Source organism: Rhynchophorus ferrugineus, unplaced genomic scaffold (genome assembly GCF_030347505.1).
Source record: "Rhynchophorus ferrugineus isolate W39M unplaced genomic scaffold, kcgeb_rfMv2 rfM6, whole genome shotgun sequence".
Taxonomy (NCBI): domain Eukaryota; kingdom Metazoa; phylum Arthropoda; class Insecta; order Coleoptera; family Curculionidae; genus Rhynchophorus; species Rhynchophorus ferrugineus.
Window position 1 is genome coordinate 401,735 of NW_027472585.1, and position 20,766 is coordinate 422,500.

General features: G+C 30.6%; 1 protein-coding gene and 1 long non-coding RNA gene across 12 annotated transcripts in view; both read left to right on the forward strand.

Moving 5' to 3' along the window:
• Positions 1 to 20,766, forward strand: part of LOC143198975 (phosphatidylcholine:ceramide cholinephosphotransferase 2) — a 73,459-nt gene that overhangs the window by 33,985 nt on the left and 18,708 nt on the right. Inside the window, exons 1-2 of one of the 11 annotated variants that reach the window (XM_076408671.1) lie at positions 4,992 to 5,487; positions 16,791 to 17,062. The exons of 5 other annotated variants lie outside the window; for them this stretch is intronic. In XM_076408671.1, the coding sequence (XP_076264786.1) occupies positions 16,872 to 17,062 (191 nt within the window). In that variant the 5' untranslated portion in view covers positions 4,992 to 5,487; positions 16,791 to 16,871. Of the gene's footprint in view, positions 1 to 4,991; positions 5,488 to 16,655; positions 17,063 to 17,283; positions 17,783 to 18,714; positions 18,858 to 20,766 lie in introns of those variants that run through there. 5 more of the 11 variants (XM_076408670.1, XM_076408669.1, XM_076408672.1 and 2 more) reach the window with 5 other exon arrangements.
• Positions 4,997 to 15,634, forward strand: LOC143198989 (uncharacterized). Its single transcript, XR_013006320.1, has 3 exons — positions 4,997 to 6,213; positions 6,680 to 8,324; positions 8,890 to 15,634. It is a non-coding gene; the product is annotated as an uncharacterized LOC143198989 (long non-coding RNA).

A 20,766-nucleotide genomic window follows, 5' to 3' on the forward strand; every position in this document is an offset into this window, starting at 1 on the left:
CGGAATAAATCACTCAAAATAATCAATTTTAGAATGGTTTATAATCTATTATAAATGTGACGTTATACAACAGTGATTTTCAAAAAATTATGTTAATATTAATATTGATATTTTCAAGTGTGTACTTGACGTATCTGACATCCATTGTAATTATCAATTATTTAAGATCAAGGTAGATCAAGATAAACGATCGTTTGTAAGTTAAATATTGACTTATTTCATTATTTGTACTTTTTTCGAATGATGTTTATATAGATTACTATTTTTGAAAGCATTTGTTACTCTTATAGTAATCTCTATGTCATAACACACATAGTCGTTAGGCAACACCCAGAACCTAACAATTTTACTGAAAAGGCACTAACATTTTATTTTGTCGTGTTGCCAGTTCTTGTAAATTGTAGGTATATTTCAAGAAGATAATATGTATAGAGTATATTTAAGGTATTCAAAAATTAATCTAAATTATCCCCTTAAATAGAAATTCAAATTTCGATAAGTTTATTGATACAAATGACGTCTTCTATAATATTTTAAAAACAGTACCAAGATTTTTTTTATAAAAATATTTACTATAAGAGAAAAAAAAGGAAAAAGGAAAGCAATTTGTACGATAACTAATAATGAATTTATCAATTTATAACCATTGCATTACAAAATAATATCAAGAACTTATTATAAATATCCAACAAAAATATTTAACTTTAAAATAATTTTCTAATATGAGAAAAAACATAAAACTAGATGTTTCGCCAGTTTCACTGCCAAAACAAATATTGCTGCTGATTGGATCTTATCTCTTGATTGCTTGTATATGGCAACTGGACGTCACTTAAATTACCCTGTACTCTGATTTAATAAAACATTATTTGGAAGGAGGTTGTCTCAGGTATGGCTTTATTTGACGCCAAATTTAATTTTGTCTGATAAAAAAATAATGCCTTGTATTTTTTACAGCTTAAAACAATTTAGAGACTGGCCTTCTACTGGATATTAACATAAAACATATAAAAACATATCGCCTAAAAGTAAAATAACTTATGTTAAAAATATATAAACTGTTTAGATACAACGTGCTAAAATAAAGATGTTTTTTTTTAAATAATCTTTTTCTTAAGTGTCAGTCTTGTTATTTTAAAAGCCTAGTTTCGTTTTCTTGGAAACTGTCTTTATGATTACACTTTAATTTTTCCGTGTGTTGGTGCCACTTTCGTTAAATGAAACATTGTAATAAACAATGAATAATGATGACTGGATAAGTCATCCACTGTTTACATAATGCATTCCATATTAATCACTCTTACTTAAACATCATTAAAAATAAACAAATTGTAGTATATTATAGGGTATGCAAATAAGTTTTGAGTGTTATCTTTTATTATAATATATTATTATTCATTTCAGCATTTCCATGTATATTTTCACAGACTTTACAAAATGCACACCAAACCTTCCTATTGTGTAAAGTCACTTGAATGCCCTTTTGCTTTTATACCGGCAGTTTTTACTCAATAATAATCCCAAAGGTATCAATTTTAATTCAAAGTAATTACATGAAATCACATTCGATTCAAACTTTAAAATTCGCAACCCTTGAACTTTTTAAATTACTGAAAAATTAAAGTAACATATTATGATATTTTAAATATTATTGTCTCTAGTTTGTTACACGCAGCCTGATTATTGGTCTACCTCGGATAGTTGTTTTCATTGACTTACACGTGCAATTTTAATTATTGAAAATAACAAACCAATTTTTAATTAAAAACATCTATACTCTGAGATATAAAAAAATATTATTGCGAAACAACTCGAAGTGGAATCAAACAGGTGGTTTTAATAATAAAGGTTTCCTGCCAAATTTGACTATCAGGAAAGTCATCTATTATTTAAATTCGAACATAGCAAGTTAGGATCACCGCACTTGAATCATCGGTCAAGGAAATTCGCCGAGGTTAACGGTGATAAAATGAGATATATCGCAACGGCAAAGATTATTTTATCATTACTATTTATATATACAAGATCGGCTATAAAATGAGAATCTTCGAGTAATATAATAAATAACACGTCATAGACGACGTTAAATATGTTTGCAGATGCAGTTTCTAAAAATATAAAATTCGTTTTTCGAAGTGCATTTGCTGTTTTGTTAAACCGGTACCAAGGTCGACCCTGTTGTCAAATATCCTCAAAATTCTTCAATATGTTAGTGATAATAAATAGATGTTAAAAACCGACAAACGTTGTAAATCAAAAGTCGCCTAAATTATTTGATGCGACCACATTGCGGACTACATAGTGCATTCATTCTATAATTTTCCTTCTCATTTCATTCTAATTAAAAAGAGATACCAAGCTGTCTGATACGTTCGAACATGTAACCGAATCAGACGTGTGCAAAATTCTTCAAAACATTAGTGATGATAATTACAGGTTATAAACGAGCAAGCGTTGTTTTGCCGTGTTTTAATAAATTTCAAAAACAACTAAATAAACTAAGGATAAATACAGTGACATCAAAATAACTAGACAAGGAAACACTGCAACGAAGGAAACCAAAATGAAACGCAAAATATTACTTGGCTATACAATTGTTAATCAATAACTGGATTAGGCCACCAGTGATACCACCATAAATTCATTGTTTTCCAATTGTAGCATTTATTTCCATTTTGTGGCTTCCATTACGCTCGATTTCTATAGCTAAGTACTTAGCTTCCCAGATGCTTGACCACATTGCTGAAATAACTCCCAAACCGTGTTTTTATACGCCCTCAATATATCTTGTTCCCATACACAACGAATATTTTCGGATGGAATATTTGAATCAATAAACAATTGTAAATAAAGCATATTTTTTTCTCAGCCGGTATTATAGTTGAAATAATGATCTATATAATACGTTTTTTTAATAATGTTTCATACAAGGTCATTTATATATCAGAACTTTCGGTGTAAAAATCACAATCGAATAACGCAAATTCCACAACAAACAACGCTATTAAATAACCTAAAAATAGTACAGAAAAAACGAAATCACTCCAACCTATTGTTATGATGCAGTAATGATTTTCTGCGATGTTTATTTACGTATAATTTTTTCGCCGGTTCAATAGAATATTCAGTTCAGCGAGATGGACGAGTTGTACTTGAACAAGTATATATTTAGACCGAAAAAAAGAGAGACGACTAATGGTCAACCATCGACGAACTAGAGCGTAGACAAATGACATCACACAATTTAAATCACCGATGACTGGAACTTTATTACGTCCGTGACGTAATGCGCCAGGAATTGAAATTTGCAAATTGGATTTTTTTTCCTAATTGCCCAGCCGCCCCTATTTATAGCCGAGCGATTTGAACTTGACTTTTCGATAACGGTATTTGTATGTCACAGTCGCAATGTCGAGAACCGTATTAGTCATGATATTTTAGGTGAATTTTAATCTTTTTATAGTAATTTCGATATGAAAAAGATGACCTGCTATCAACAAAGATATTATACAAGGAAAAATCCCAATAATCTAAGAATATCTTCATTACTAACTGGATACTCTTACAACATACAGTAAAATAAACTGAATAAGAAAACAGTAATGACTCTGAGAGTCGCGTTTTCAGAAATGTACTCTTATGAAGTTCTAACGTCACCTGGACGTGTTCGATATGACATCTGGCAACTACAGCCCCTGAAGAAACATCAACAATGTTGCCATTCATGGTAATTGTTTCTGTTGTTAAGTATTCGTAAAGGTGACAAATTCTACCATTAAGAAGACGCGGCAATCCCGCCTAGTTCCTTTACATTAATGTATGTCTATTTATCTCCGAAAATAATTTAAAATTTTAAAAATTCTTTTAAGAGCATATTCTTATAAAGGATTGAACTTTGAAAATATGAAATCGATTGTTTCAAATTTATAAACTACAATGCCCCCTTATTACTTGATTTAATTCATGTATTTATTTAAAATATAGACATGAAATAGCGGATATCCAGGCAGCTTGCCACCACCTCAGAAAACCTTCAAATATGAGTATGCGAATATTCGCCAAGCATAAAATAATAATATATTAAGAGAATGAGTAAGATGACAATTGTTCTTTTACTCCTGATTCATCTACATTTCAAGTAATAGACGTACATATTTTATGATTCATAATTAGATAAGAATAATTTATTTTTAATCGTTGAAATTCTCGTAATTTCATAGAGGTCTTATCTTGTAGCTCGAATAAAGATTAAGTAGTAATTAAATTGAGGTAAGGTCTTAGTTATTTCGCGATATAACAACAAAATGCAGTCAAAACAAAATAAACCCATAATTATTATAAGTGTTGTATAGATATAAGAGAATTTGTCTAAAATCAAGATGTTATTGTGAAGAAATGAGCGTAGGAATATGATTATGTAAAATTTTATCGTATCAAAGTAAAAAAAGTTAAACAAAATGTTTTCGCCAAATTATGGATATTCGAAAGAACTATAACTTTTTTATTTTGATTCTATAGAGGAATGTATATAGAAGGTTCATATAAAATTTTAAATAAATCGGTCCAGTACAACTTCAGATATCATGTCAAAGAAAAGCGTTTAATATCTCGTTTCTAGATACCGCGTCACCAAAACAGCTGTATCTTCGAAAATAATTTAAAATTTGAACAATCCTCTGAAGTGCATCTTTTTAAAGGGTTAAGATTTGAAAAATATGAAAAAATAAAATCGAGTAAAATATCCCCGTAAGATTTTCAAATACTACATTTAGTTCTGACTGTTAAGTAATGGTAATAAATATACTAGACAAGGTCAGCATCCAATCTTGCATTAACAAATCGAACGTCTCTCAGCTGTAGGTCAGTTGATCTCGGTTCGTTAATATTGACCACGAGAGAAAGAGAGAGAGCGAGAGGAGAACATTCCGATAGGCCGAATAACGAGCAAAGGCGAAAATCAACACGTAAAACCGCGCCAATTGGCCTCCCGTGATTCACACGATAACCGCGCATCAGAACAACGGCCGCAACGAGAAAAGCGTCGAAATAATGTAGTTTTTGTGAACGACCTAACGGTACGATGCACCGCACGCCTAAAGTTCCCCAAACATTCGTTCGGAAAAATAGTATTCACACAATAGAGCTTGGACGACGGATCGAACTCTCGAGCGGCATTGTTTTGTCACGGACCGTTACCGATAGGTGAGCGCTGGCTGCGCGACATCGTGGACGCATCCGCGAGACGCGACGTTAAAAATAGGCAGTTGACAGTGTCCGCGGACGTTTGTTTTGTTTATGTTGTTTTTTTCTTTCGAACGCCTCGATAAAAGTACGATCGACTCGATACGGTGGTCGCGGATTTCGGCGTGTTTTCCTTCGTCGAGTGTGTGACAGTTTGAAGATCGAGTGTGCCTCGTTTTTTTTGGAGTTTCCCTGTTCTTACATTATTTTTAAAATAACCAAAGTAGGCGTAGTTTATAAACACAGGTAAAATATAACCGACGGTTCGCCAGTTTTTTATTATTTGGTAAAATATTTATACAATAATAGACATATTGTCAAATGAATTTCCAAGTTTAAAAATATCCATCTTTAAAAAAAGTAAACAAAAATGTCAAATAATGTGATGGGGCGAATGTTTTATAAAATATTCGTTTTCAAAAAATTGTTAAATCCAATTAGTGAAATCAGATTTCAGATTTTTAAAATCCTTTACGAATTGTCCCATTGACAGTCAGGATGATATTATCTTTTTTTTTCTGTTAATAGAACTATGGCTACTCAGTGAACGAAGTATTTAAAAAAAAATTGCCAAGAACAAACCCTATTATTATTATATTACAACAGACTTATAGTGATCAAAATCAGTTATAATTGGAAACAGCAAGATCTGATAAATATTGCGAGTATGTTTAATGTTTTCATTCTACAGCCTTTTCGTATAGGTTTTAATAATTTTAAACTATATTGGTCAAGTATTTTTAAAATCAATATCATTAGAATTACCATGTTTTTCACTACATTACTACTAAAAATATTATATTAAAATTTAACTTTTATATACTAATTGTATAGCAGAAAATTTATACGCTAAATTATTCATTAATGAAATAAAAAAAAAAATTGGACATGTTGAAAACTGATTCAAAACTCAACACTTTTTTTATTTATTAATCCGAATTTATTTTGAATAATGTTAACTACGATATTTGAGTACCTGTGATGTGAAATGGATCTTAGTTTTCATATCAGAAATATATTCGGATCAATCCTACATTTTTTACTTTTAATGATGGCCTTTCGCAATCTTTCTGATAACTTTTGGCCCTTATCGACAAAAAAATCGAATAGTGCGAATTCTTCATGAAGGTTATCGAATTAGCGAAAAATGTTCTATTGAAAATTAATCAAATAAGGCCAACTCAACACAAGATATGCGATCTCACTTCCCAGCCAAGCTCCAGTAATTTCCCATCATTTACGAAACATGTACAAGACCTTGCATTGTCATACTTGTTGAGTGAAGCTGTGATTCATCATGGCTTTTTTTATGACGGACTAAAACTGATGATATAATGTAAATGTGTATGCAATCAACTCTAGTAATGGGCAATCTCATCAAAAAGCACTTAAAAATCATTAATTACGTTGATTAAATATCTTTAAATTAAATACGGAGCGAAACCTTCAAGAGTTTTAACGAATCCAAATTTGGTTATCAGCATCATCTTTGAATGAAGCATTTTCAGCATAATTAAAGCCAATTCGGTTAATTTTAAATGATTAAACAGTTGTCTGGCCCTGTATAACATTTTTAATAACAGTAAACACGGAGCGTTCATAAGATCGTCCTATAGACGCAAAAGATATATTGTCAAACTATTATAGAATATATTCCCATCTTAATTATTCTTAATGAATATCATTTTAAGCATTTTTTAAATATAAATAATTTTACAAACAATATGAATAATACCGATATTTTATGACATTTATTATTAAAAACTTATTACACATATTGAAGGAAACGAAATCCCACATCTACATAATAAAAGTGGTCGGTTTTGTAATACATCGCCGCATTTTAGTTTTTCTTGTTTCAAGTCTGACTGGTGTAAAATAACGCAATAAACTAAAAAAAAATTATTGACTAAATTGGTGGTATCACGTTCGCCAACTTGCGACATCGTTAAAGACAATTTATGTAATTGTACCCTTTTTAATTGATGTTAAAAATATACTATATGTATAAATATTGGAAAACATGAAAAATAATTGTTTTCCTATTGTGAAATGACCCAGTTTTTCTAAGTAGGAATAATCACAAAAATGCATACGTTTTATAATTCAATCACTTTTCGAAACGATATCGAATTTAAGGTAATTTTTATATAGTTTTATAGAGATAAAATATTTTCCATATTTTAAATAATTACTTAATCAATTTTTGAATATTTGAGTAAATAATATGCACCCACTGTAATTTTAAAATTTATTTTAATAATATCTTTACAAACGTATAGTAACACCTGCAACTGCGATAGTTCATCAAATATTTACAAAATCTGTGTTTAGGCATGTTTTAACATATTAAATTCTCCTATGAATTCTTAAACTAGATCTCTGCTTAGTTTCTTTTACTTCTCTTGGATTCAGGGACAACGTTAGAGTTTATATATTGTTTATTGTTCAAAATGTTTGAAATTTCTATCTGCCATACACACACATACCAGGGTGTACAAATCAGTCACCCTCTTGATGCTCCCCTGATGAAGTACAGCTCATCGAAGTATTTGATGTAGCAGATATGTGATATTAGCTTTTCGTAATCTAACTATGATGAGATTTGAATGGCACTTGTTGATTTCATTTAACTTGCATATTAACTTGTATATTTTTGAGAATATATGATCATTCAGTTCAGAAGATTATTTTCTTCTGTCTGGTTAGGATTCGAATCTTGTAGGAATATATTCTGACTTCATGCACACTTGCAAAACTAAACCCTTAACAGTATATTAAATATAATTTTCCATATTATTTGGTAACTGAAATAGGACCAAAATATTAAGGCCTCATTTATTTTTTTTAAATTAATTACATCTTACATTCAACATGCTTAGTACAATCTTAATTACTATTCTGTTGTACTTGCATTAATGTACAAGCAAGGCGTGTACGGGATTAATACATCAGTATGTATTTCCCAAATTAGAATAAAACTAATCTACTTAAGCTAAAGTTAAAAATACTAGTTCGTGTGGTTTTGTTCGGTTAAATCTTCTGATTTCTTGCATGTTGTCCAGTAGCTGTATTGCTTCCACGTTGCTGTGATTTAGCAACCTTGTTTCATTGGCGAAATCTTGGACCACCTCGTGTATCCATTTGATTCCGAGATTATAGTGCAGGTCTTCGTTGGCTACGTAACGATAAGTATTGGTAATTAATCGTAGAGCTTTGTTTTGGGTGCGTTGGATTACTAGTTGGTGTGATGTTTTAGTGCAACTCCATATGTGTACCCCATAGGTCCAAATAGGCTTTATAATTGACTGATAAACCAATCTCTTTGATTTTAGATCAAGTTGAGAGTATCTTCCGACTAACCAGTACAGTTGCTTGACTTTGAGTCTAATTCGCTCTGATTTTTGTCTCACATGATGTTTCCAGTTTAACCTACCATCGAGATATATTCCGAGGTGTTTAGCTGATTCTGGTTGAGGAATCACCGCAACGCAAAATTAACACGGACAGATTTGGAGCTATTAAGCTGTATTTTCCAGTCTCTAGTCCATTTGTAGATCTTGTTGACCGCTACTTGTACTTGTTCTATAGCCTTAGACAGATATACATCTTTTACCATTATAACTGTGTCGTCACCAAATGTTCCAGGTACTATTTCTTTTGTTGTTGAGATTTCAGCAGTATAGAGCAGATTTAGAAATGGTCCCAAGACACTACCTTGTGGAATTCCAGCCGAAATATGTTTAAGTGTTGAGAATATCCTAGGGGCTCATATGAAGTAACAAATAAAACAAATGAGGCCTAACCTCAAATTTTATTAACCGCGTTATTTACCTCTATATGAGGCATGTGTATATGAAACACTTTAGACATAATAAAGGCAGTTAAAATAGTGAATACATCAAAAATAGTCTTCACAGGAATACATTACCGATATTCAAGCTTTGAGTTTTTTCAAGTTCAAGTTTTTTCTGCTTTGAAACGAAAATACACAACTTGGTTAAAGTTTATACCAATGTATAATTACATTAGGCAACCTCACACTGTCCATACAAATTGGAATGCCTAATTATAACACAATATTATTATAATAATGTTTAAAAAACTTGTAACCATACAAACCGTCTAGTGCGACAAAGCTTTTCTTTCAAGTTCATCCATCCATTATTTTGCGGGATTTATATTTGTTCCATGTAAAGTAAATACGTAGAATTGTCATAAAGTAATTGTTCAAAATTGTCCATCATACCTACTATGCTGTATGTAACATTAAAAGGATATTATACAGTTGATTTCAAAGGTATGTTACAAAAAGATTTACTAAATTCCACCAGACTGTTTGTCAACAAAAGGAGCAATCAAAATTTTATACCAACCACATCTATTTTTAGCCAACATTCTGGTGAACCGACGTGTTTTATGCATATTTCCCAGGATGTGTAATTCGTAATTTCCTACATTTTTGCCTTCCTTCTACACCACTTTATTATGTGATGTTGTTCTATTTTCTACTGGATTTTCTGTGAATTTTATTTCAACGTATAGCTAATTATGATACATCATAACACGCACAGTCTGTTTGTCAGCTTTCCGTGTTTATTTTTAATCAACGTTCTGATGAACTGGTGATTGTTTTGAATATTCCTCAAAACACATAATTCATAATTTCCTACCATCTTGCTCCCTATCTACACCAGTCAATTAACTGATACGTCTTCGCAGTATTCACTGTTTCCCATCTGATTCTCCAGAAAAACAAATTACGTGTGTGGCTCTTATTTAATACAACTCACTATGTTTCTTCCCAGACAATTTAAACGAACGAAACGCAAAACAAATCTAAGTCAATTGGTGTTTTTTATTCGACATAAATCAAACGTAAAGATTTTGATATTGCGCCAAATGTAAGTGATATTGAGCTAAATATAATACACTGGATCATAGAACAGAAACCACAATTTCATCATGATGCTACTTATCTTACGAACGGTTTGAGATTTTTTCCAATATACCACAATAATTAAAACTTTATTAAATATGTTCGTCAAAAAAAACTTACATTCCTTTTTTTTAGAGCGGTATCTATGATCCTGTCTTAACCTTTAATAATGTTTTGTACAAATTTTAACTAAAATTGAGGCCTTATCTAACAATTGGGATATATTTACCTGTCAATGTACAACGTTACGAAATATTGGAATAATTATTTAACTATTTTGTAAACACTAATATTCGTTATCTCAGACTAGTCTGTTTAAGGTATATATAATGTATATTTAACCTGATAAGAGTATTCTTATTATTGATAATTGTTTGTTTAGTATTAGTATATCACTTTCTACACAATAAAAAATAAATATAAGCAAAATCCAGAATTTTAAAATAATTGTTATCGAGAATAAGTAGCAAGTAAGCAGTTTAAGTGATATACTAAATAAAACAAATGGCTTTAGTTGGCGCAGTGATCGAGTAGGCAGGACGGTCCTGCTATTGCGATTGTCGCGGGTTTAAATCCTGCTATGGCATGGTTCTTGTAAATTTATGTTTGTAATTATTATTGTCCATAAAGAATATCATTACAGTCATGCTAGGAACATCAGGCTGTGAAAGACCGGATGATCTCTAACTTGATCACTCGTCAGACTTAATGCCGACTACTGTAGTTCGGAACCCACGCTAAATAGGTCTAGTCTAGATAAACTCTAGTTGGTAAAAACAAGACTCTAAAATATCGAAAGAAATATAATAGAAATAAATAAATAATATTATATTAACACACTCTAAATTAATCCAATATTTTATATTGCAGTCTTCGTAAATGAAATGGAAAATTTCGGAAGCTAAAATGAAAAACGTAAATCCGTTAGTTTTTTATTTATTACTTGTTAGAATGATGTTTCTCACTGTATTTTCTCAAAACTTCTTCTCTGACGATCATAGACGATCTCTGACGACTGCTATAACCTCTTCACTTAATGGAAATCGTTTCCAACAAAATAATTTCTGCAGGTATAAAAAAGTCAGGGGGAGCTAGATATAGTCAAGCAGCTGGGTGTTATTCACTGATATATGGCTACGCTTTCTTGATGAAAAATTGTTTTTCCTCTATACTTCGAAGTTTTTTCCTCCTTGCTTCTTCTTCTTCCTTTCAAGGTTTTTTTTTCAAATTAATACAAAAGGTTTAATAGCTCGGATTTTAGCTTATCATTTTGATATTCAATATCACTAATGTTTTGAAGAATTTTACATATATTTGGCAACATGGCTCCCCAACGTACCTAACCCAAATCGAATTTTATAGAATAATTCGGTTTCACGTTCCGATATATGACATAGCATTCTATTTCTTTTTAACTAGGATAAAATGAGAAGGAAATACCGTCCGAGTATAAAACGAATGTCATATTTTTACAAATTGCAAATGGCAAAATATTCAACACCATAACATGTATTCGGTTATTTTGTTGGAGGGGCTATTGTAAACATTAAATAAGTCATGGTTTTATTCAATTCCCAAGGCACAAACTACATCATAAACGATGATAGACAAACAATAGGTACTAATTTAGAACTATATTTAAATAGCCAATACGTTACATGGATCGCGATATTTTAACAAACCTATATGACAAATATAAAACATTAAGAGAGCATATTAGTAATATCAATCCGTTTTCTGTCAGTTTTGTTTCTTGGTAAGCGTCCAAACATCTTTACATCATCCATATTAACAGCTAAATAGCGAAATTCCGTTATAACTCGCTCTTTTCTTTCTCCTGGGTTGGCAAACCTCAACCAGAACCAGCGCGCATATATATATAGTTTGGCAAAAACACCTACAAACTCCTACCACAAATATAATAAACAATAAATAAGTTGTTTCGTAATAGATGCTTATATACCAATATGTATTTTTGTGAAAAGAAACACAAATAACCAATAAAATTATTTTTTAACGAAGTAAAACAACAACAAAAATAACATGGCGAGAGTATAACGGAAAATTCTTACAACAGGATAGTTGAAAACATTTTGTATGTTAGGCAACAAACCCATTCGTGGAAGTATACATTTGAACATTTTGTCGAAAAGAAACAAAAGGAAAAACTGATAAAGTGAGCGTTGGTACGATAACCGTAACACAATTGTAAGAAAATAATATACATGTTTGACATCTTTTTTTAATAGACAAAAGTTTAAATAGACAAAAATTCTTTAAAATGAAAAATAAAGTCGTGCATTGAATATAATTATATACAGTTTGACGTGTAATAACCTATTAGATCAAAGGTACCAACAAATACAGCATATAATAATATAACATATTTTATTCAGCAGTTTTATCGGTTTATTTCTAGCTTGCCTGTCTATAAGCTTATAATTAAGTGTTCTTGTTTAAGCTATAACTACTCTCTGAGTTTTATTGACCATCATAATTTGTTTAATTTTAACTAACTGGTTTGTTATTTTTTATTATTTATTATGATAACATAAAACAATGAATTTTTGTCCTTCAAATATCTGCTTTCGCTATGATTTCCTTATTGGGGTCAAGACCCTTTCCATACGAAAAAGCTCGAAATAAACGATCTGTTACATTTTATTGGTGTGAAATCATTTCATTGTCGTATGTGACCATTTACTCTTTACTCTTCTTTTGCTCCTAATAATTTATGTTACGTGTTGTCACTTAATTAATTGATATTATTATTACTAAATTTTAAATATAGATGGTGATTGACTGTCAACTGAACAATATGATATATTGTTTTTGAGTTATCGACACAATGTATATGAAACAGTTGAAAAAATATAGGCATAGGATAGATATCGGCAAGAGTCTACTCACAAGGGCGCCTGGCACTAAAATTTTATTATGTCACGTTGCCAATTCTTGTAAATTATATGTATATTTCAAGAATATAATATATATAGGATAACTTTTCTTGGGTTCAAAAATTCACCTAAAGTATTCAATTCATACCTGTTCGATGGTTTGACAACTCCTGATATATCCGAATCAATAACTTCTTAACCCTGCTTATAAAATGAAAAATTATTTAAGAAAGTAAAGAATAGAAAAGGTAGCTTCATATCCTACATAAACCAATCAGTGATACTAGAGATCCCACCTGTTTCAGATTGGATTCTATTTCGCGATCGCTTGTAAATGGCGACGTTGCAATATAAGACGGAAACTATCGAAGTTTACCGAATACCGGCTGAGTGTCGCTCAGAATACCCACTAGTGCATATCTTAAGATAGGGTGGTATGGAAATAAATCTTGTCAAGGATACTTTCAATGAAAATAAATGTAATAATTTACTCTGGGGCAATATTTGCCGCTTTTATTTTTAATCCTGAATGAACACATAAAAAATAATTTGAAAATTAAAGACATTATCTATGAACAACAACAACAAGACAACAAATCAGTACACTACATGAGTATATCTACAGTTTCGATAGTCAAAAAATCATTGAAATGCAATTAAAGTAATTGCAGCTACCTGATTTGCCCGGATTTATTTTTTAATTAAAAAAAATTAATTGGCTTACAACGAAAAGATCATCACCCACACTGATGGCTATTTTTAAAGCTTAGGGAAATCGTAATCGATTTTTAAAACTGGAGAAACTGCGAAAAATTATATGCAAGGCAAAGGGGATCATGATGAAAAACATACCTAACATAACCAAGAATTTATTGAAGAGCTCTCGTAATATTTCGGGATTTTGCCTAATTTAAATGACGGACTTAAAAATAAGTATGTAGTACTTCAAATCTATAAATATCGATTCCTAACGACATCGCTAACTCAATCAAAATAGTTGGCTATAATCCGAATCCATTAGGAACACATTTCGAACGGTTCTTCTAGTTTAATAGTAAACCGTTTCAAGGCCCCCAATTATACCCTCTTTCCTCGAGTAACGACTTATCTAAATCTAGACGGCCGTGAGCTAGTTGAAAATTCATCTAGTACCGAAACATAAAGACTACACTTTCATTTTTACACACATTTTAGATCTTTAACGGCGTCATGTTCGGTAAGAGTTGTTCTTGATTAATTGTGTTAAACCATGACATCATTCGATCTTGCAATGGATATAATCCTTTTAACAATTAAAAGAAAATAAGCGGCACATAACAACTATCAGTACACCACGATAAAATAATTCAGTAAAAATACACTTCACGAGGTTATCTATTCAATATAATTATTCAATCAATTACAATTAAGTTAATTATCATTAAGGTTTCCGGTATTTTACTGTTTCGGTCCCCCGCGTATTATTATCTAAATGTTGTATTAAAAGGGTATTTGAGAAATATATTTTTTATTTTGGTTAGATAAATAGGTCAAGATATATTCCATTATATTATCGTATTAATTAATAACCAATTTGATAAACACCTGATCACAGATTGCTTATATTTATACTTATTTATTCAACTAATATTTATAATAAATCAACACAACATTCAATATTTTTCTTTAAACAAGAAGGGGACTAAATTTCTGCGCCTTTTTTTTATAATTTGCCATTATCTCTTGTGACTTATTTGTTTGTTTGGATTACTCCTAACTGAAATGCAAGCTCTTGTTGAGTTTACGTTGAGACCAGTATTGCCAATTCCAATTTATCAAATTCCCCAATAACCAAGGTCAAATCTCCGTCGAAATTATATTAAGAAATGAAACAAGTTTCAACCGTTTAGATAATTTTTATATTTCATCTTCTCATAATACGAAATAAAGTGTAATATTATGAATTATAACTTTACACATTCCATATTTTTCTTGCAAGCATTTTACTCAATAGGTTAAACTTCACATTTCCAACCAATTTCTTAATATCTTCCCTTGTTGGCATTAAATACTGAACAGTATCTGTATGTAGTCGATAGCACTTCTCAATTTTTAAATTTTTAAGGACACTAAATTTTCGCTTGACGGATGTTTTCGAAAACGGCAATATCAGCAATAAAGACATCACAATTTTTACGTTTTGAAAGTATATTGAATACTTTACTCCAGTAGGGCCCACTATCAATCTTCATAAAGTCCAAGCACATGTTGATCAAAATCGAGCATATCTCATATATCACCGTATTTTCCAATCAACATGAAATTTCTCGGAGCTTGGGAAATTGTACGCAAGTTGGCAACGTTGGTTAAAACTCATAGCACAACTTCTGACTCCACATTTTCGAATTCATTTCCAGGCTGTCCAGGACCCAGTAAGATCCTGAAAGCACTACTGCTGAAAGGTGTTTAGCAGTAATTAAATATTTTATATACCATAACATCAAACACAGCAATTGATTCCATTGCTTTAAAAGCATTTTTTATTTATATGAATTTTTATTCGTTAATTACGTTGAAATTACCTTACCATAGCTGTTAATAGTCAATATTACATGGCTATACTAGATCGACCAAATGAAAAAAATAAAGAAAAAAGTCAAATGCATAAAATAAACCAATCAGAAAATTCGGTGAAAACGGTGATCAGTTTGATTATATACTTATGTAATATAAATTGTAATACTTCCAAGCTTATCAAGTGTATCATAAAAATTATATAGATATTGTATCATATCATCTATATGTATAAATGTATCTATAAATTCTGAAAAAGTTCTGAGTAAAACAATAGTTCTAATTTATACTTTATCCAATACCATACTGGTGTAAAATATAACCTAAGACATAACGTCGAAATTCTGATAGACCATTCCGTTCACATTAGTTTTTACTAAATGTAAATAGACACAAATCTGATGCTTTCAAATGAATCTAACTTAGCCGTATTTTTACTCCACGGCTTGGATGGGTTTCCGAAATCAGTTATGAGAAAAATATTTACCCCGAAAATTTTTCTCCGCAAATTTATCGCCGTTTAAAAGGTTGCTGAAACTCTGTTTTATTTATCACGAAAATTCCAATGTTATTAGGAGAAATAGTTCGGTACACTACATGGCTTGAAATATTTATTAGGGTCAGAAAAGTATCGGTTACTTTAATACTAGCACGAATATCCTGTAAATTAGCTTAGTTAATTAATATATAACGAGAACAATCTGTTTTTAAGCGAAACATGAAATTTCAATAATGACATACTTCAGCGACAATAAACACTTCTAATTCGTTTGTTCTGTTTCTTGAATAAAAGTTGGTTATGTATGTTGGGTTGCCTGCGTTCAGGCAATAGAAACTAAAATGCGAAAACCGTTATGAAAATATACATTTCTAGAATATTAAAAACTATACCATATATATCATACATACTTAATTTAACTAATGAGATAATTACCCTATTATAGTAACAGAAAATGTTACATATTAATATAACAAATAAACATTAACATGCGGAAGCATATCTAAATTAAAAAATCTGTTCTTAGTTTGCGTACATGTTGACCTTTAGCTGAAAGTGTCAAAACCCGCATAGTATAAGCGAACTCAACTAAAAACCCATTTTGTCCCATCAAACTAAGATCGATAGGTGGTCGTATCATTAAAAAAATAACTCTGAACAGGAACTCCAAAAAAGAGGCATGAGAACGTTAAAACCGTAAATTATAACCGAGGGAAAAGTGAATCTCGCTAATTCATATTTGATGAGAATAATGGCTCTAACCGGTCCGGACGGCATGAATAAAAAAAGGATACTAAACGGTGTTTTGCCTCCGTTACGTTTGCCAAAACGACAGGAAGACAAATTGGATCTCGAAGGAATTAAATATATCGACGATGTCTTGGAAGAGAACAACAATATGGACCGAATTGTGGAAACGGATATTGATCGAGAGTAAGTTAAATCAAATTCAATATGTATTACAATAACCACTACAATGTTTTTTTTAATTTACATTGTAAAATTGATTCTCCAATTTGAATGTTATCTGATAAATGTCTAAATGGTAAAACAGCGAACTTACTGTCAGAACAGTTTTCATCCACCCATGTTACCTACGTGTATGTTTGGTAGCATAACTCGAGGGCAAATAAAGAGAGGTTGTACGATGCTTATTTCATTCGAGTTTGTAGTATCGTCGGGTTCGTTTCTTGCGGCCGTTTGAGGTGCTTTAAGGATTTGTTTACTTCTTTGGTAAAGAAACATGTCGTGCCTGTTTTTGTGAACGTTTAAATTTCGATTTTGTGGTAGTGAAATTGGAAAATATCGTACCGCCTTAATACATCGCTAAATTCTATTACTTTTTCTTATTAATATTTAGAAGATTCTTAAGTAATTTTCCTACTGTTGTCTTCTGCGACTGTCTGTGATTTAATAGGTTATGACGGTACAAAAGCCGTGATAGGAAATCGTATTACGTTCAACAGTTTACTACAAAAAAAAAGAAAGTCTGTGGCGTCTGGAATTCAGGTGCGACTGATTAATAAAAATAACTTTTCGGAAAATTTACAAAGGTTTCGGAAAAAGGAGGTCATCATTTCAGCTGTAAACAAGTCCCGTGTTAACGTTTCATTCATTTGTTAGCTACAATGAGCTAGCTGATTCATCTTAAAGGTGAGTTGTGTTTTTTTAATAGCATTTTATGCATTATGACCTGCAGTCGGCGTTTTTTTTTGTCTAGATAAGTAAGGTCACTTTCTTAATGTTAAGATATAGTCAATAAACGGACACCAGACATTTCTATGGTGACATATTAACATAAAAATTGCGCATTGAATGATTTTGAATGATACCGAAAACTGCATAGAAACGCACACGATTAATGCTATTAATTAAGTTTGCTAAAGCTATGCCGAGAATGGTTTACGAATTATACTGCAATCTAATTTTTGGATTGATGTGGAATATTTTCTCGCTTGCCCCCAATTCTAAAATGAAACTTTTACTCGTTCTTGAAAATAATTATGATCAGCAATTACCTATTAAACTAGGTCATAATTTTATACAGATTTTATATTAATCGCTTATTAATATTTTACTTTAATGTTAATTACATTAAAGGCATGCATATTTGTAGGTGCAAAAATGTATTTTAGGATATTAAACATTTATTTATGTTTACGATATCCAGCTCATTATTTGAATATTATTTTAAAATAGACATAATGCGAATTTGGTAATTATTGACTTCTGTCATCACTTTAATAAACGTTGTATAATTGTATATTCCCTTAAATTTTAGTAGGATAGGTTAGGTTCATAAACTAAATGGTCAATGCATACAACTTCCAGAATAACTTCAGGTAGATTCATTTAGTTTGCAATAATTTTGTTTTGTTACCCAGATCGGATAAACTTTCTGATAACTAAATAGTAACGGTTCGTTCTTTTTTTTTATAATTTTAAGTTAATTGTTAGTAAATCACTTATTTTACAAACATTATCTTGTGTGTCATTATTTATCAATTTAAATACATTAACTAATTATACTGTGTAGATAAGAAAGTGAAATCTTAATATTTTTCGATGTGGGCTAATTTACATTTTGAATTGTCAAAGCTATGGATTTCGTGACAAAACAAAAGTTCGATTCGAATGTTGCTATTTACAAACGACCAGCGCTATTTAATGAGTCACTCTCTGGTTTAGAAGGTTACTTAAGCGATCAGTTGGGTTCAATAAGATTACGGTAAGCTAGAACTTGTTAATTTATTCCTCAATTATTTAATAATATTTTACATAAAATGTTACACTTTGTATATAGTGAAGTTGTGTTATTAAAAATTAAAATAATGATTATTATGAAGTATTCCAGACCAGGAAAATATGTGATGAAATATAGTTCTTGTAAATATCGGTAAGGGAATGAAAAACAATTAAACGTTTAAAATTGTTCTTTTATTAACATGTATATTGATGTGATTAATTTTTTGTCAATGTTGACGTAAATCAACAGTGAAATATCATTTTAAAATAAACCTAAGGCGAATTTGATACGGGAGAATACAATGTGCACTAAAAATTATTTGAATTTTTCAGTAATTTTATAACGTTCTCTTATTTGTTGGAAAATCCGCGATAGAAATAGCTTGTTGAGAATATTTAGTGTCCTTTACTATTATTGTACAATATGAAATTGATTAAATACAAATTAAATCCCAAAAAAGACACAAAGCTGCGTCAAACTGTCATTAAGCTTAAGACATTGGAATTTCTTTAGCTGATCCGAGAATACATGAGAAATTATGTTAATACAAAGAATCTATTAATGCAATTTTTGTTGTATTATATATAAATTTTGATAAGATAACATTAAGCTCCAATATCTAATAAGTCAAATTTATAAATTGATAGATTTATTAGATGTTCCTATCAGTTCTGTGGCTCGTGCCGGTAAATTCCTATTAACAGGTTATCTGGATCTACAAGTCTACAACTAGTTTAAACTACGGTTGTATTGTACATGTTGACAGTTCGGATAATTACATAAGCAGCATTATTAGTTTTGCAAGGATTTTTGTAAGTGTTAATATAAATCTTTTCTTATATTTAATATTGTTAAGTTAAACCATCTCAATGTGTACAAATATGGTTGTGAACGAATAACTGCATGAAGGTGTACAAACGCTTCCAAAAGATATTTGAAATTTATTAGTCTGTCCGATTTTTATTTTATTTAATGGCACACTTTACTCTGTCGAATCTGACTTTCTTCTTATTCCATCCAGTCCTTTTCCCACCAACAAAAATATTTATTTCATCCAATCATCTCGGTCTTGGTCAGTTGAAAGCCATTTTTCTTTTCACTCTTTAGTGAAGCAAATTCTGATATATATCTATTTCCGAATAAACCAAAGGGTCTTTGTTGCTATAAGGAAATCTTAGACATAATGATGTTACTGGGAGATATTTAATCGAATACTTATTCATAAAAAAACACCAGTGGTATCTGTTTGATGATAATATTAACGATCATTAAATGCGTTTTGTTAAATCTAAATAAACTTCGAAACTAACAATATTTTAAAATTTTAGCCCAAAGTCATAAAACTTTATAAGGCAAATAAAATTATATTTTATTGTGGTAAATAAGTATTAAAAATTTTATGGTTACATTTGTCGCTACTATTGATATTTTGGGTCCTTTATATGGCTATAAACGAGAATTAAATTGTTTCCCGGGCCATGGCGGATAGATTCTGGGACAGCAACCGTTTTATTTTCATGCAGGTCGCCGCTTGCCTAGTCTTTTGTTTGCGACTACTCGTTGAGTAATTATTTTTAATCAATGACGAGAAAGAAATGTTTATTTGCGTTAATCGTTGGAATAAATATTTATGTAAAAGTAATATATCATGCAATTTCAATCCATCTCTTGCGTTTTGGGTTTTTCTGTTCTATATTGACTTTGATATTATTTGTTTTTAATGTATGATATTGGTGGTAGGGATGCAGAAAAAATATCAATATTTTTGGCCGATATTTAGATATTTTTTTAGCCGATATATTTTCAAAACAAATTAAATTAAATTTTTAATTTAATTTGGAGTAAAACAATTCCTCTTCCCCTATACTTACTATGAAGATTTCCTGCTATC